The sequence below is a fragment of the Chanos chanos genome, chromosome 6 (assembly GCF_902362185.1).
Source record: "Chanos chanos chromosome 6, fChaCha1.1, whole genome shotgun sequence".
NCBI lineage: Eukaryota > Metazoa > Chordata > Actinopteri > Gonorynchiformes > Chanidae > Chanos > Chanos chanos.
In genome coordinates, this window is record NC_044500.1 from 7,211,681 (window position 1) to 7,225,564 (window position 13,884).

General features: G+C 44.2%; 1 protein-coding gene across 1 annotated transcript; it reads right to left on the bottom strand.

The window, feature by feature from the left end:
• Positions 1 to 4,256: 4,256 nt before the first annotated feature.
• Positions 4,257 to 5,180, bottom strand: LOC115814925 (putative gustatory receptor clone PTE03). The gene has a single exon (XM_030777897.1). The coding sequence runs from the start codon at positions 5,178 to 5,180 to the stop codon at positions 4,257 to 4,259; it is 924 nt and encodes a 307-aa protein (XP_030633757.1).
• Between the last annotated feature and the right edge of the window lie 8,704 nt (positions 5,181 to 13,884).

The following is a 13,884-nucleotide window of genomic DNA, read 5'->3' on the forward strand; positions in this document are numbered from 1 at the left end:
CTCAGCTACACCAGGAGAAGTGAACAGATTATTTTAGTCCCCGGCCATAGTTCGCAATGTGCTTTTTTTGATTTACTATGTGTTGTATCATATTGTGTGATTCTGTTGATTCCTTCTCGACTGCTGAATATAAATTTTTTTTTACTAGCTGTGTTTTCTTTCTTCTGTTAATGATGTGTGCCAGTTAATATCAGTTGGTGTTAATGATGAGCTGTCCTGTTATCCTTCATACTGGCACCAAATTACGAGGTCCAGATGAGTTGCTTTACCTATTGTGAAGCTGTTCCCCCTTGGCAGGGAACCAGCCCATGTCTAAATCACTGTAAAAGTGCTCTTCGGCCTCATCAGGATTGATCATTGGGATGCTGTTTTCGGCCTTTGTAAGTGCCGGTACCTCTCAACCAATTCCGGAGTCCCCCGTGCTAGCCAAGCCCAGAAGGCCTCCCTCCTCAGCCCGACAGCTTCCCTCACCGGTGGTGTCCACCACCGAGTCCTTGAGTTGCCGCCACGACAGGCACCGACGACCGTCTAACCACAGCTCAAAGATGCCGCTTCAACAATGGAGGCTCTGAACAGGGTCCACTCGGAATTCATGTCCCCAGCCTCCCTTGGGATCATAGAGATGCTCCTCCGGAGGTGTGAGTCGAAGATCTTCCGGACAGGGTCCTCAGCTAGCCGTTCCCAGTTCACCCTCACTACGCGCATCCAGCACATATGGCCGCAGGTCTGATGAGACTGACCATTGGCCTAAGGAGCTCTGGTACCAGGTACACTTATGAGCCGCCTTATGCTCGAACATGGTGTTCGTTATGGACAATCCATGACTTGCACAGAAGTCCAACAACAAAGCACCACTCAGGCTCAGATCGGGTAGGCCGTTCCTCCCATCACTTCCCTCCAAGTTTCTCCATCATTGCCAATGTGAGCATTGAAGTCTCCCAGTAGAACTACAGAATCCCCAGATGGTGTCTTCACTAGAACACTTTCCAGTGTATCTAGGAAGGCTGAGTACTCTGAGCTGCCGTTCGGTTTCCCCCCTGCAACCCGAAGGCGCAGTGAGGTGACCCTTTCGCTCACCGGGACAAACTTCAACACAGTGGCGCTCAGTCGGGGGCTAACAAGTAACCCAACACCTGCCTGTCGCCTCTCACCCCAGGCAATTCCAGAGGAGGATAGAGTCCAGCCCGCATCCAGGAGTTTGGCTCCAGAGCCAAGGCTGTGCGTAGAAGTGAGCCCAACTATATCTAGTTGGTATCTCTCCACCTCCGACACAAGTTACAGCTCTTTCCCCCCAGAGAGGTGACATTCCACGGACCAAAGCCAGTTTCTGTACCGTAAGTCCAGTCCACCGGGGCCCTCACCCCAACCTGCCACCCGTGTGGCATGGCACCCGGCCCCTATTTCTCCCCCCACAGGTGGTGGGCCCACGAGAAGGCAGCTCCACTTAGCTCATTCGGGCTGAGCGCTCGCCTACGAGCACCCCTCCCAGGCCTGGCTCCAGGAGGGGGCCCCGGTCTCCCTATTCCGGGCGAGGTGCCTGTTTCTATGTGGGTGCTGATCATAAGGGCTTTCAGAATCGCTTTTTGGCTGGCCCCTCACCTGGGACCTCTGCCTTGGCTGACCCTACCAGAAGCTACATGCTCCAGACAGCACAGCTCCCAGGATCAAAGGGGCTCACAAACCCCTCCACCATGATAAGGTTGCGATTTCAGGAGGGGAGTGGATAAAATACATTTAAAAATATTTAATTTATGTAGTACTAGTGTTACAGTATGCACAACATGCATGACATTTATGAACTTATCATTAGAATGATACATAATGTTCCTGGTTAGTTCTGTTTTCTCTGTTAGTTTACTAAGTGCTGCACTGAATAACTGTAATACAATTTACTTTGAATATAGGTATAAAGCCATGTTCAGACCACATCAGCACTTATGGTGATAAACTATTTACTGCTGGTCTCTGAAAAAGAATGCAAATGTCTGCTGAACAGCTTCTCCTCTGGTCTGACAGCAACATTTGACTTTTTCTTAGTGCATTTATTTGCTTAGCCCCTCCTCCCGAATACACAGAGGAAGCCTTTCACGTGCTGTCACAGTCACTGTAATTGTGGTAGTAAGAGATATGGAAAAAACAAACAAACAAACACACACAAAAAAAATCTTTTTTTAGTTTGTTTTACTTTTTTTCTGGTATGATCTCTGGTTACAGATGCAGATGCAGATCTCCACAACGATGTTAAATGGCTCAAGCAATTACACTTCTAATAATGATGATCGAGTTTTGTGAATCAGATTAAACACTCAAATACAGCTAGCTATTATATAGAGGAAGACAGAGGCATCTTTCAAATCTTTGAGTTAACCCACTGATGACATGCATCAAAGCACAGGTCCCAAAGTTGGCACAAAAGTAAGTTTTAGGCACCTCTAATGCAAATATGCTTCATACTGGCATGTTATAAAAAAGTCACAAGTCACCTCCAGCAAGGCCTATAGGGCCTATGCCATTCATAGAGATTAAGGTTGTGGCGGTAGTGTGACTATTTTAACTCTTAACTGTTCGGGGCGCCAGGTGAAAACCACCACCACTCAGACAGAGTAGTTAAAAATAAATTTATTATAATAATAAATATCAATGATGCTGGTTTAGCTGTGGTAAACTGAATACAACAAACACAGTTATTTAATTATTTATTTATTTATCTAAAGACAAAAAAAAATCGAGTCAGCATTCTTCCAAGATGCGTTGTGTTCCATGAGTCGGTGCACGGTAACAAAGTCTTCGGGTAAGGAAGTTGGGGACGAGAGGACAAAACAACGAAAACCAACCAAAAAAAAAAAAGGAGAAAAAAAACCTTTTCCTCAAGGTCCGTCTGAGCCCCTGCTTGCAAAAGAAACAATTTCAAAACAATTTTAGGATCAAAATTACACACGCAATATTCCGACTTTTAAAATGATCGTAACAGATTAACATTAAGCCCAATTTTAACACATCAGCGATAATAGGGCAACCCGGGCGCCATAGGAAAATAAAAATAAAATAAAACAAAATTTAAATAAACGGAAAAACAGAACAGCTATCCCCAGGATAAAAAAAATACCCCTCTGGAAGAACTCAAAAACCCCAAGCCGTAACCCAAGGTTACGCTTCCTATGGAGCGGTCAGTATAGAACCGTTCTCAAAAGATTTGCCCCACCGCCGCCGTGTCACCTGCTAAATATGATTAAAAATTTCCAGCAAAATCGTACGCAGTAAATGATCACGGCTTACCGGTGGGATTTGCAGAGATCAAAAGGCTCTCTACGACACTTAAACAGCCGTGCGCGTCCGGACAGCGCAGCCACCTCAAGGTGTACCATAACCGCACAGGTGCGACACACCAGGCAGAGGAAGTGAGGGCGATACTGCAATGTTACCTGAGCCGGTATTTATAGATACGGATCATGACCCGTATGCAGACGCCATGGTTTTTTTAAAAAATATTTTATTATAAGGGGACATGGCTCTTATTGCCACACTGTCAAAGTCAGGGTGAAGATTTGTAAATGTCCTAGACACTTGAAATTTGATATGAACTATGCTCATGCAGCACAATGACAGAGGGCAGTGCCTAATTAGCCCAAACTCTCAAACACCCCATAGTGCTCCTTAGAAATCTTTCAGTCTATGAGAATCGAATTTCCCCACATGGGCATATGGGCCTCTGCCTTTCACATAAATTAAGATGTGGATTATGACTTATACCGTCTAGGGCCCACAAAACTGTGAGGTTTTTTTTGTTTTGTTTTGTTTTGTTTTTTTTACCCAGTCAATAGGAAGCGGATCTGTGTGGTCAGAGTCATTCTTTTCTGTGGCAACCACAGCTCATACTGAATATGCTATGTAATGGTACATTTTTCAAATGCGGCAAGAGGAGAGTAGTGAGGAAAAACAGAGGTTTTTTTGTCTTTAAAGGGGATGCTGATGTGGTCAGGAAGGAATGAGCTGAGTGGATTAGTTTAGCTTCTGTAAGACTTCACGTAACTATGATGGAAATATTGTGCCTGAGCCACTTCTCATCTGCTACTGAATAAAATTAATGTCCAAAATAAAAGCAAAATACAGTGTAGTTTATATATGTGGAATGTCCTGTAATACTGTTCAACAGAGGGTTGAAGGTTTTTTTTTGTTTTTTTTTTTTTTGATCTGGGATAAATGCAGGTAAGTTATAACATGCCAATATTATGTCAAAAGTTATCACACAGCCAAACCTATTTTGAAAAGTGAAAGAAACACAGAATTTTTTTGCGTATGTCTGGCAAACTCAGACCATACATGAGAGGGTTCAATATGGGAGGGATCACAAGAAATTCTACTGAAAACACTAAAGCAACAACTTGATATTTCCCAAGATCATATCTACTTAAAGCAACATCACAAAATGATGCAACTGAGTAGTTCACAAAGGTCACAATGTGAGGGGCACATGTTTGCAGTGCTTTGCCCCTATACTCTGATGACATTTTTTGACAAATAATCAAAATTCTTACATACGTAAATATAATAAAACTTGCAGGTGCAAAAACAGTAGTTATTGTGACGCAATATCCCAGTATGTTGTTGATCATGGTGTTAACACAAGAGAGCCTGACTACAGACCAGTTAGAACAGTACAGTCTTTCTATTTCATTACCACATAAAGGAATACTAACTAGAAAGTAAATGGCAAGACTCAAATAAAATATCACGTAAAGGAAAGCACAGGCTATACAGACAGATGTGACTTTTGGAGTCATGATACTGTGGTATCTTAAAGGATGACATATTGCAACATGTCTGTCAAATGCCATCAAAGTTAGTATCGTGTATTCAGATACTGCATAGGTGTAAATAACAGAAATCTGGGTAAAACATGCTTGGCGGCTTATTTTATGTGTGTCAGAGAGAAAATCAATCAGTAATCTTGGGAAGAAACCAGCTGTGCCATATAGAGCATTTATGCATAGACAGCAGATGAGGAAATACATTGGTTTATGAAGAGACTTCTCCTTAAACACAGCCAATAAGACAGTGGCATTAAAAAATATGATGGAAAGGTATACTAAAAGCGAAATCATGAAGGAAAAATATCGAAATTGATTTTGCTCTTTAAAAACTGTGAGATAAAAAGTGAATGAGATGTTTCCATTTCCCATTTGATGACCTACAATGAAAGAGAAATAATAAAATGTGAAATATATTTAGATTTCATCTTGAGGTATACATTTTTGAATTGCAAATGTGCCATTACACAGGTTTTTTTTTTTCATCCATAAATACTTCATTTCAAAAACTTCAAAGTAATGTCTTTGCTTCCATTTCATTTAGAGTAAAGAGTGTGTCATAAAATGCTGTAAGCTATGTATAACCTTTTTTCATGTCTTCATTAACTGTAACAATTACTTTCATGATGCACACAACAATAAACAATGACACATTACAGTATACTTATGTTATGCATGTACATTACAAACGCTGTATGTTACCTTCGGCATGTGTCAGACATTAGCTGATGAGTGACTGTTTCAGCTGCCTCAGTGAATGATCAGTTTATATGTATTGCAGCACCAGATCCAGATTAGGGTGTCTATTTGCCCTAGGGAAGAAATCTAATCATTTCTTCCATAGACTTTTCATAGGCATCTTGTGTTTCTTTTAGACAGACTGCCATATTCTGCAGAGAATTTTGCATTTTCCAAAGGGGCTGATTTTTATAGATTATCTAAATGGAATGTGGATATTTTATGGTCTTTTTATAACAGTATTTAAACAGATTATTATGTTCAATCTTATTTCCCCTGTTTTTATGTTCTTTCTATGTCCATTTTCATGTGAAGCACTCGGTGCATGTAATTTCTTTATTGTAAAGCACTTTGAGCTGCATTTCCTTTAATGAAAGATGCTATACAAATAAAAGTCATTATTATTATTATTGTTATTATTATTATTATTATTATTGTTGTTGTTGTTGTTGACTGCTACAGTACAGAAGAGTACTCTCAGCTATGTGTTTGTGAGCAATAATCAATAGGACAACTACAGTAAAATGATTACATGTGAAAAAAAAAAGATAATGTTCTCTCTCCATTGAATTATATTTGTATGTGTGAGTCAACTCAGCTACACCAGGAGAAGTGAACAGATTATTTTAGTCCCCGGCCATAGTTCGCAATGTGCTTTTTTTGATTTACTATGTGTTGTATCATATTGTGTGATTCTGTTGATTCCTTCTCGACTGCTGAATATAAATTTTTTTTTACTAGCTGTGTTTTCTTTCTTCTGTTAATGATGTGTGCCAGTTAATATCAGTTGGTGTTAATGATGAGCTGTCCTGTTATCCTTCATACTGGCACCAAATTACGAGGTCCAGATGAGTTGCTTTACCTATTGTGAAGCTGTTCCCCCTTGGCAGGGAACCAGCCCATGTCTAAATCACTGTAAAAGTGCTCTTCGGCCTCATCAGGATTGATCATTGGGATGCTGTTTTCGGCCTTTGTAAGTGCCGGTACCTCTCAACCAATTCCGGAGTCCCCCGTGCTAGCCAAGCCCAGAAGGCCTCCCTCCTCAGCCCGACAGCTTCCCTCACCGGTGGTGTCCACCACCGAGTCCTTGAGTTGCCGCCACGACAGGCACCGACGACCGTCTAACCACAGCTCAAAGATGCCGCTTCAACAATGGAGGCTCTGAACAGGGTCCACTCGGAATTCATGTCCCCAGCCTCCCTTGGGATCATAGAGATGCTCCTCCGGAGGTGTGAGTCGAAGATCTTCCGGACAGGGTCCTCAGCTAGCCGTTCCCAGTTCACCCTCACTACGCGCATCCAGCACATATGGCCGCAGGTCTGATGAGACTGACCATTGGCCTAAGGAGCTCTGGTACCAGGTACACTTATGAGCCGCCTTATGCTCGAACATGGTGTTCGTTATGGACAATCCATGACTTGCACAGAAGTCCAACAACAAAGCACCACTCAGGCTCAGATCGGGTAGGCCGTTCCTCCCATCACTTCCCTCCAAGTTTCTCCATCATTGCCAATGTGAGCATTGAAGTCTCCCAGTAGAACTACAGAATCCCCAGATGGTGTCTTCACTAGAACACTTTCCAGTGTATCTAGGAAGGCTGAGTACTCTGAGCTGCCGTTCGGTTTCCCCCCTGCAACCCGAAGGCGCAGTGAGGTGACCCTTTCGCTCACCGGGACAAACTTCAACACAGTGGCGCTCAGTCGGGGGCTAACAAGTAACCCAACACCTGCCTGTCGCCTCTCACCCCAGGCAATTCCAGAGGAGGATAGAGTCCAGCCCGCATCCAGGAGTTTGGCTCCAGAGCCAAGGCTGTGCGTAGAAGTGAGCCCAACTATATCTAGTTGGTATCTCTCCACCTCCGACACAAGTTACAGCTCTTTCCCCCCAGAGAGGTGACATTCCACGGATCAAAAGCCAGTTTCTGTACTGTAAGTCCAGTCCGCCGGGGCCCTCACCCCAACCTGCCACCCATGTGGCATCGCACCCGGCCCCTATTTCTCCCCCCACAGGCGGTGGGCCCACGAGAAGGCGGCTCCACTTAGCTCATTCGGGCTGAGCGCTCGCCTACGAGCACCCCTCCCAGGCCTGGCTCCAGGAGGGGGCCCCGGTCTCCCTATTCCGGGCGAGGTGCCTGTTTCTATGTGGGTGCTGATCATAAGGGCTTTCAGAATCGCTTTTTGGCTGGCCCCTCACCTGGGTCCTCTGCCTTGGCTGACCCTGCCAGAAGCTACATGCTCCAGACAGCACAGCTCCCAGGATCACATGGGCTCACAAACCCTTCCACCACGATAAGGTTGTGATTTCAGGAGGGGAGTGGCTAAAATACATTTAAAAATATTTAATTTATGTAGTAATAGTGTTACAGTATGCACAATATGCATGACATTTATGAACTTATCATTAGAATGATACATAATGTTCCTGGTTAGTTCTGTTTTCTCTGTTAGTTTACTAAGTGCTGCACTGAATAACTGTAATAAGTAAGTAAGGGAAGTCTCTGTGATTGCACAAACACACTGTGAACAGTGATTTTGTCTCTGCATTTAACCCATCCAACACACCAGTAGTGAACACACAACAGACGCAGGAGCAGTGGGCAGCATTCCTCTGTACCCAGGGAGCATTATGGTTAAGTGCCTTGCTCAGGGGTTCACAGCCTGTGGATGTTGGGCCTGGGAAGCAAACCGGCAACCCTCTGGTCACAAGCCTGGTTCTCTAACCTTTAGAACACGGCTGCCCAGTAATAAAATTTACTTTGAATATAGGTATGAAGCAATGTTCAGACCACATCAGCACTTGTGGTGATAAACTATTCACTGCTGGTCTCTGAAAATGAACGCAAATGTCTGCTGAACAGCTTCTCCCCTGGTCTGTCAGCAACATTTGACTTTTCCTTAGTGCATTTATTTGCTTAGCCCTCCTCCCAAATACACAGAGGAAGGCTTTCACATGCTGTTACATTCACTGTAAACAAACAAACAAACACCCAAAAAACCAATTTTTTTAGTTTGTTTTACTTTTTTTCCAGTATGCTCTCTGGTTACAGATGCAGATGCGGATCTCCACAACGATGTTAAATGGTTCAAGCAATTACACTTCTAATAATGATGATCGAGTTTTGTGAATCAGATTAAACACTCAAATACAGCTAGCTATTATATAGAGGAAGACCGAGGCATCTTTCAAATCTTTGAGTTAACCCAGTGATGACATGCACCAAAGCACAGGTCCCAAAGTTGGCACAAAAGTAAGTTTTAGGCACCTCTAATGCAAATATGCTTCATGCTGGCACATTATAAAAAAGTCACAAGTCACCTCCAGCAAGGCTTATAGGGCCTATGCCATTCATAGAGATTAAGGTCAAAGTCAGGGTGAAGATTTGTAAATGTCCTAGACACCTGAAATTTGATATGAACTATGCTCATGCAGCACAATGACAGAAGGCAGTGCCTAATTAGCCCAAACTCTCAAACACCCCATAGTGCTCCTTAGAAATGTTTTAGTCTATTAGAATTGAATTTCCCCACATGGGTGTATGTGTGATGAATGCGACAGAAGACCCAAGTGCAGAGCTCTGGTACTTTAATATAACCGTTCAACAAATCCAAATCAGAATCCTTGGGAATAGTCAAGAAACACAAGCCAGGGTCAAAAATCCAATGGAGAGCCAACAGGAATCAGTACAAACGAATCCAAAATCAAATGACAAAGAGCAGAGTCAAAAAGGCAGGCAAAAAGGTCAAACACAGGAACAGAATATCAGACACAATCAGCAAAGGTTCAAAACGTTCAGTAGCGCAAGCTCAATACCTCACAAAGAGGTGCCTGCAACTGCAGCCCTTAAATCCCCCAGTGGTGTTTAGGCGGATTTGCTGCAGGTGTGTCAAAACTCAGGAGACTCAGAGCATGGGCGTGGCTGAACAGAGGATTGGCTGGGAGCAGGTTTGACAGTATGGCCCTCTGCCTTTCACATAAATTAAGATGAGGGTTATGACTCATACCATCAAGGGTATTTTTTTTGTTTTATTTTTTCCCTATAAATGTTGTATTTAGTATGTTTTAGCGAGAAAATTATCAAGTAGAAAGTAAAAACATGTTTTTTTACAGACAAATGTACAACCCTAAGTCAGTAGGAAGTGGATCTGTGTGGTCAGAGTCGTTCTTTTCTGTGGCAACCAGAACTCATGCTGAATATGCTATGTAATGGTACATTTTTCAAATGCAGCAAGAGGAGAGTAGTGAGAAAAAAGAAAGTTTTTTTTTTTTTGTCTCTAAAGGGGATGCTGATGTGGTCAGGAAGGAATGAGTTGAGTGGGTTAGTTTGGCTTCTGTAAGACTTAGCGTAGCTATGATGGAAATATTCAAATATTGTGCCTGAGCCACTTCTCGTCTGCTACTGAGTGAAAATTAATGTCCAAAATAAAAGCAAAATACAATGTGGTTTATATATGTAGAATATAGGTCTTTTGCAGTTTCATCCTTAGTTCTGCAACTAGTTCTTAATGGCGGACGCTGGCGCATGTTGGCTGCCGCTCCGTCTCTGAGATTTAATGTTTTATAACTTCATCGATGAAATCGACGCTTGTATTTTTTCGGAGTTTACTCTCTTACCTGGACTAACACTTTTAATCAGTTTATGTGGACTACTATCTCCAGTTTAACTCATCATTTTACCTGCCATTGAAGTTCCCTCTACTGCAAACTCCAGGACTTCGGGACTGACTCACAGCTTGCAATTCGTCGCCCTGCTACCGGAGCGGTCCTGGTCTGCCACATCGCTAGCTACTACGAGCCCAACCGGTTATCCTGCCAGGATCTTCCCGTTCTGGTGTGGTCCGTTTGCCGGGCTCGAGTCGTTTTTCTCCGCTAGCCACCATCGCACCGGCTGACCTCCATTTCCCGAGTAGGAGTGCAAAGCTAACTGGTAGCCCCTCCACGCTACTTCTCCTACCCACCGGACTACTGCTGTCCTGCGACTAACAAGCTGTGGATTTCCCGTGTTTACTGCGGAGCTTCCCCTCTCCTGGATGTCCTTCTCCTGGATTGAAGCTAATCGCCAGTTTATGCTAGCGCTCTCCAGCTGGACCATGCCGTTACTCTATTCCACCTCTGATCTTCACAACCTCAACAACCACCTGCGTCCGGATTGTATGGACGTTCTCAGGGAGACTGGAATACTTCGCCGCGGCCATTCTCTACACAGAGGATCTGGCCGCATGTTTACATATCACGCTTCATCTCCATATTCCATTCCATCCCTATGGTCCTGCCGTGCACCAACTTCCGCATTACGTCATCACAACAAACAACATGTGAATCTGGCCAATCTTCGTCCCCTTCCCCGGTCCTCACAATCAACTACAAAGCAACGCCACCTGAAAATGGCTTTGCTGAACATTCGTTCGCTCAACAAAAAAAGCCTTATCCTGCATGAATTTATAATTGACAACAATCTGGATTTCCTCTGTCTCACTGAAACCTGGCACAAACCCCTGGACTATTTATCACTAAACCAAACAACACCAACAGGATTCACTTACATTGACCAACCCCGCACTGATGGGCGGGGAGGTGGTGTCGCTGCTGTATTCCGGGAGGACATCAGAACAACCACCATTTCCACTCCTGTTGCTCGCTCTTTTGAGCATATTGCCTGCAAACTCTCAGGCCCCACTCCTCTGGTCACTGCCGTTATTTACCGTCCCCCCAAGCCAAATGCCTCCTTTCTGTCTGACTTCTCTGAGTTTCTGACCCAGTTATGTGCCATCTCACCTTCTATTCTCCTCCTGGGTGACTTTAATGTCCACATAGATGACACTGACTGTAAATTCGCTACAGAATTCCTGGAGCTATTACATTGCTTCAACTTCACACAACATATCAACTTCCCCACTCACAGCCATGGTCACATTTTGGATTTGGTCTGCTCCACTGGACTCTCAATTCATCACCTCTCTAGCCTCAACCTTGATGTCTCAGACCACCTGGCAGTCATTTTGGACATCGACATCCCTATCCCCATTCCAAAAAACAAACGAAATATATCCTTCAGAAACCTCAAATCTGTCTCTCCCTCGGCTCTATCTGCTCTTCTTTCTAGTAAACTGTCCATCTCCTCTCCCCCTCTGTCTGATAATCCCTCTGATCTCGTTAATTATTACAACGACATACTCTCCTCCTGTCTTGATCAGATGGCTCCTGTTAAAACCAAAACCGTTTCATTCACACACTCAGCTCCCTGGTACACTCCTGAACTCCACCAAATGAAAACCCACAAGCACCAACTCGAGAGACTCTACAAGAAAACCGGCCTCACAGTGCATCTTCAGGTTTATTCAGACTACCTCCAAAAATACAAAGAAGCTCTCACCACGGCTCGGTCCACCTATTACTCAGACCTCATACACTCTGGCTCCAACAACCCCAAGGCTCTCTTCTCCACGATAAACAATCTTCTCAAGCCCACTGACAACATTCTCAAAACCTTTAACGTCAATAATTGTAACTCCTTCCTTTCATTTTTCCAAACTAAAATCAATACCATTTACAATAATCTGACCACCTCCCCTGCCCTCCTCAGTTCCCAAAGTGCGTCTCTCCGATTCACCACTCAGCCCCTGTCTCAGTTCTCCTCCATTTCCCCAATGGAACTGGCTAACATCATGGCGGGAATGAAAAACTCCAACTGCATTCTGGATCCCGTCCCACCCAAATTCATCAAGGACTGTCTCCCGGTTCTCTCCTCACTCATCACATCGATCATAAACGCCTCCCTCAGTTCTGGTTCAGTCCCCCAAATGCTCAAACTGGCTGCTGTCACCCCCATTCTCAAAAAACCTGGACTCAACCCTGACATCATGTGCAATTTTCGTCCCATCTCCAATCTCCCCTTTCTCTCAAAAATACTGGAACGTGTTGTCGCCTCCCAAATCAAAGCCCACCTCAGCTCAAACGACTTATTCGAACCATTTCAGTCTGGTTTCCGTTCACAGTACAGCACAGAATCGGCTCTGCTCAAAGTCACCAATGACCTACTCCTCTCCTCAGACTCTGGCCACCTCAGCATTCTCATCCTCCTCGACCTCACCGCCGCTTTTGACACCATCAACCATAGCATCCCTCTTTCCCACCTGGAATCCCACATCAACATCACTGGCACTGCCCTCTCCTGGTTAAAGTCATATCTCACAAATAGACAACAGTTCATCAATATTAACAACTGCACCTCCTCCGTAGCCCCTCTGTCCCAAGGCATCCCCCAGGGTTCAGTGCTTGGTCCTCTCCTTTTCATCCTCTACATGCTCCCCCTTGGCAACATCATCCGTCAGCACAGTCTCCACTTCCACTGCTATGCTGATGATGTCCAGCTCTACATTTCCACCAAATCCATCACCACTGCAACTTACTCTACCCTGACCAACTGTATCACTGAGATTAAATCCTGGATGCAAGCCAATTTCCTCAAACTAAACTGGGAAAAATCTGATATGATCATCATCGGCCCCAAATCCCTCACAAAAAATGCCCACAATGTCTGCCTCACCATCAATAACTCCACATTGTCTCCCTCCCCACACATCCGCAACCTCAGAGTCATTTTTGACAGCAACCTCTCTTTTGAACACCATGTTAACCACATCACCAGAACTGCTTTCTTCCACCTAAAGAACATAGCACGTCTTCGTTCATCACTCTCCTTTTCTGCTGCAGAAACTTTGATCCATGCTTTCATTACATCCAGGATTGACTACTGTAACAGCATTCTTCATGGCTCATCAACCAAAGTCCTAAATAAACTTCAATACATCCAGAACTCTGCTGCTCGCCTGCTCACCCACTCCCGTTCCCGTGATCACATCACCCCGGTCCTTCAGAAACTCCACTGGCTTCCTGTCCCTCAACGGATCCAATTCAAAGTTCTCCTTTTCGCCTTCAAAGCCCTCCACAACCAGGCCCCCTCCTATCTCTCCGACCTGCTCCATCTCCATGCTCCTTCACGAAGTCTCCGTTCTTCTGATGCGAACCTCCTGGCAGTACCATGCAGGACCGAGCACCGGACCTGGGGCGATAGAGCCTTCTCCACTGCTGCCCCCTCCCTCTGGAACTCCCTCCCCCAACACATCCGAGACTGCACTGAACTATCAGCATTCAAATCCCTCCTTAAAACCCACCTCTTTCGAACTGCTTTTAATCTATGATTATACTGCATTTTATACCCTTTTATTGCACTGATTTGACAACTTTTAAGTCAAATGCCTCTGACACTTAATTCTTATTTTATTGTTTTCTTATTTTTCTCTTATTTTTCTTATGATTATGTTTCTTTTACTGCTTATTT

Coding starts and splice junctions, on each gene's coding strand:
- LOC115814925 (XM_030777897.1), bottom strand. CDS start 5,180: ATGGGAAATGGAAACATCTCATTCACTTTTTATCTCACAGTTTTTAAA.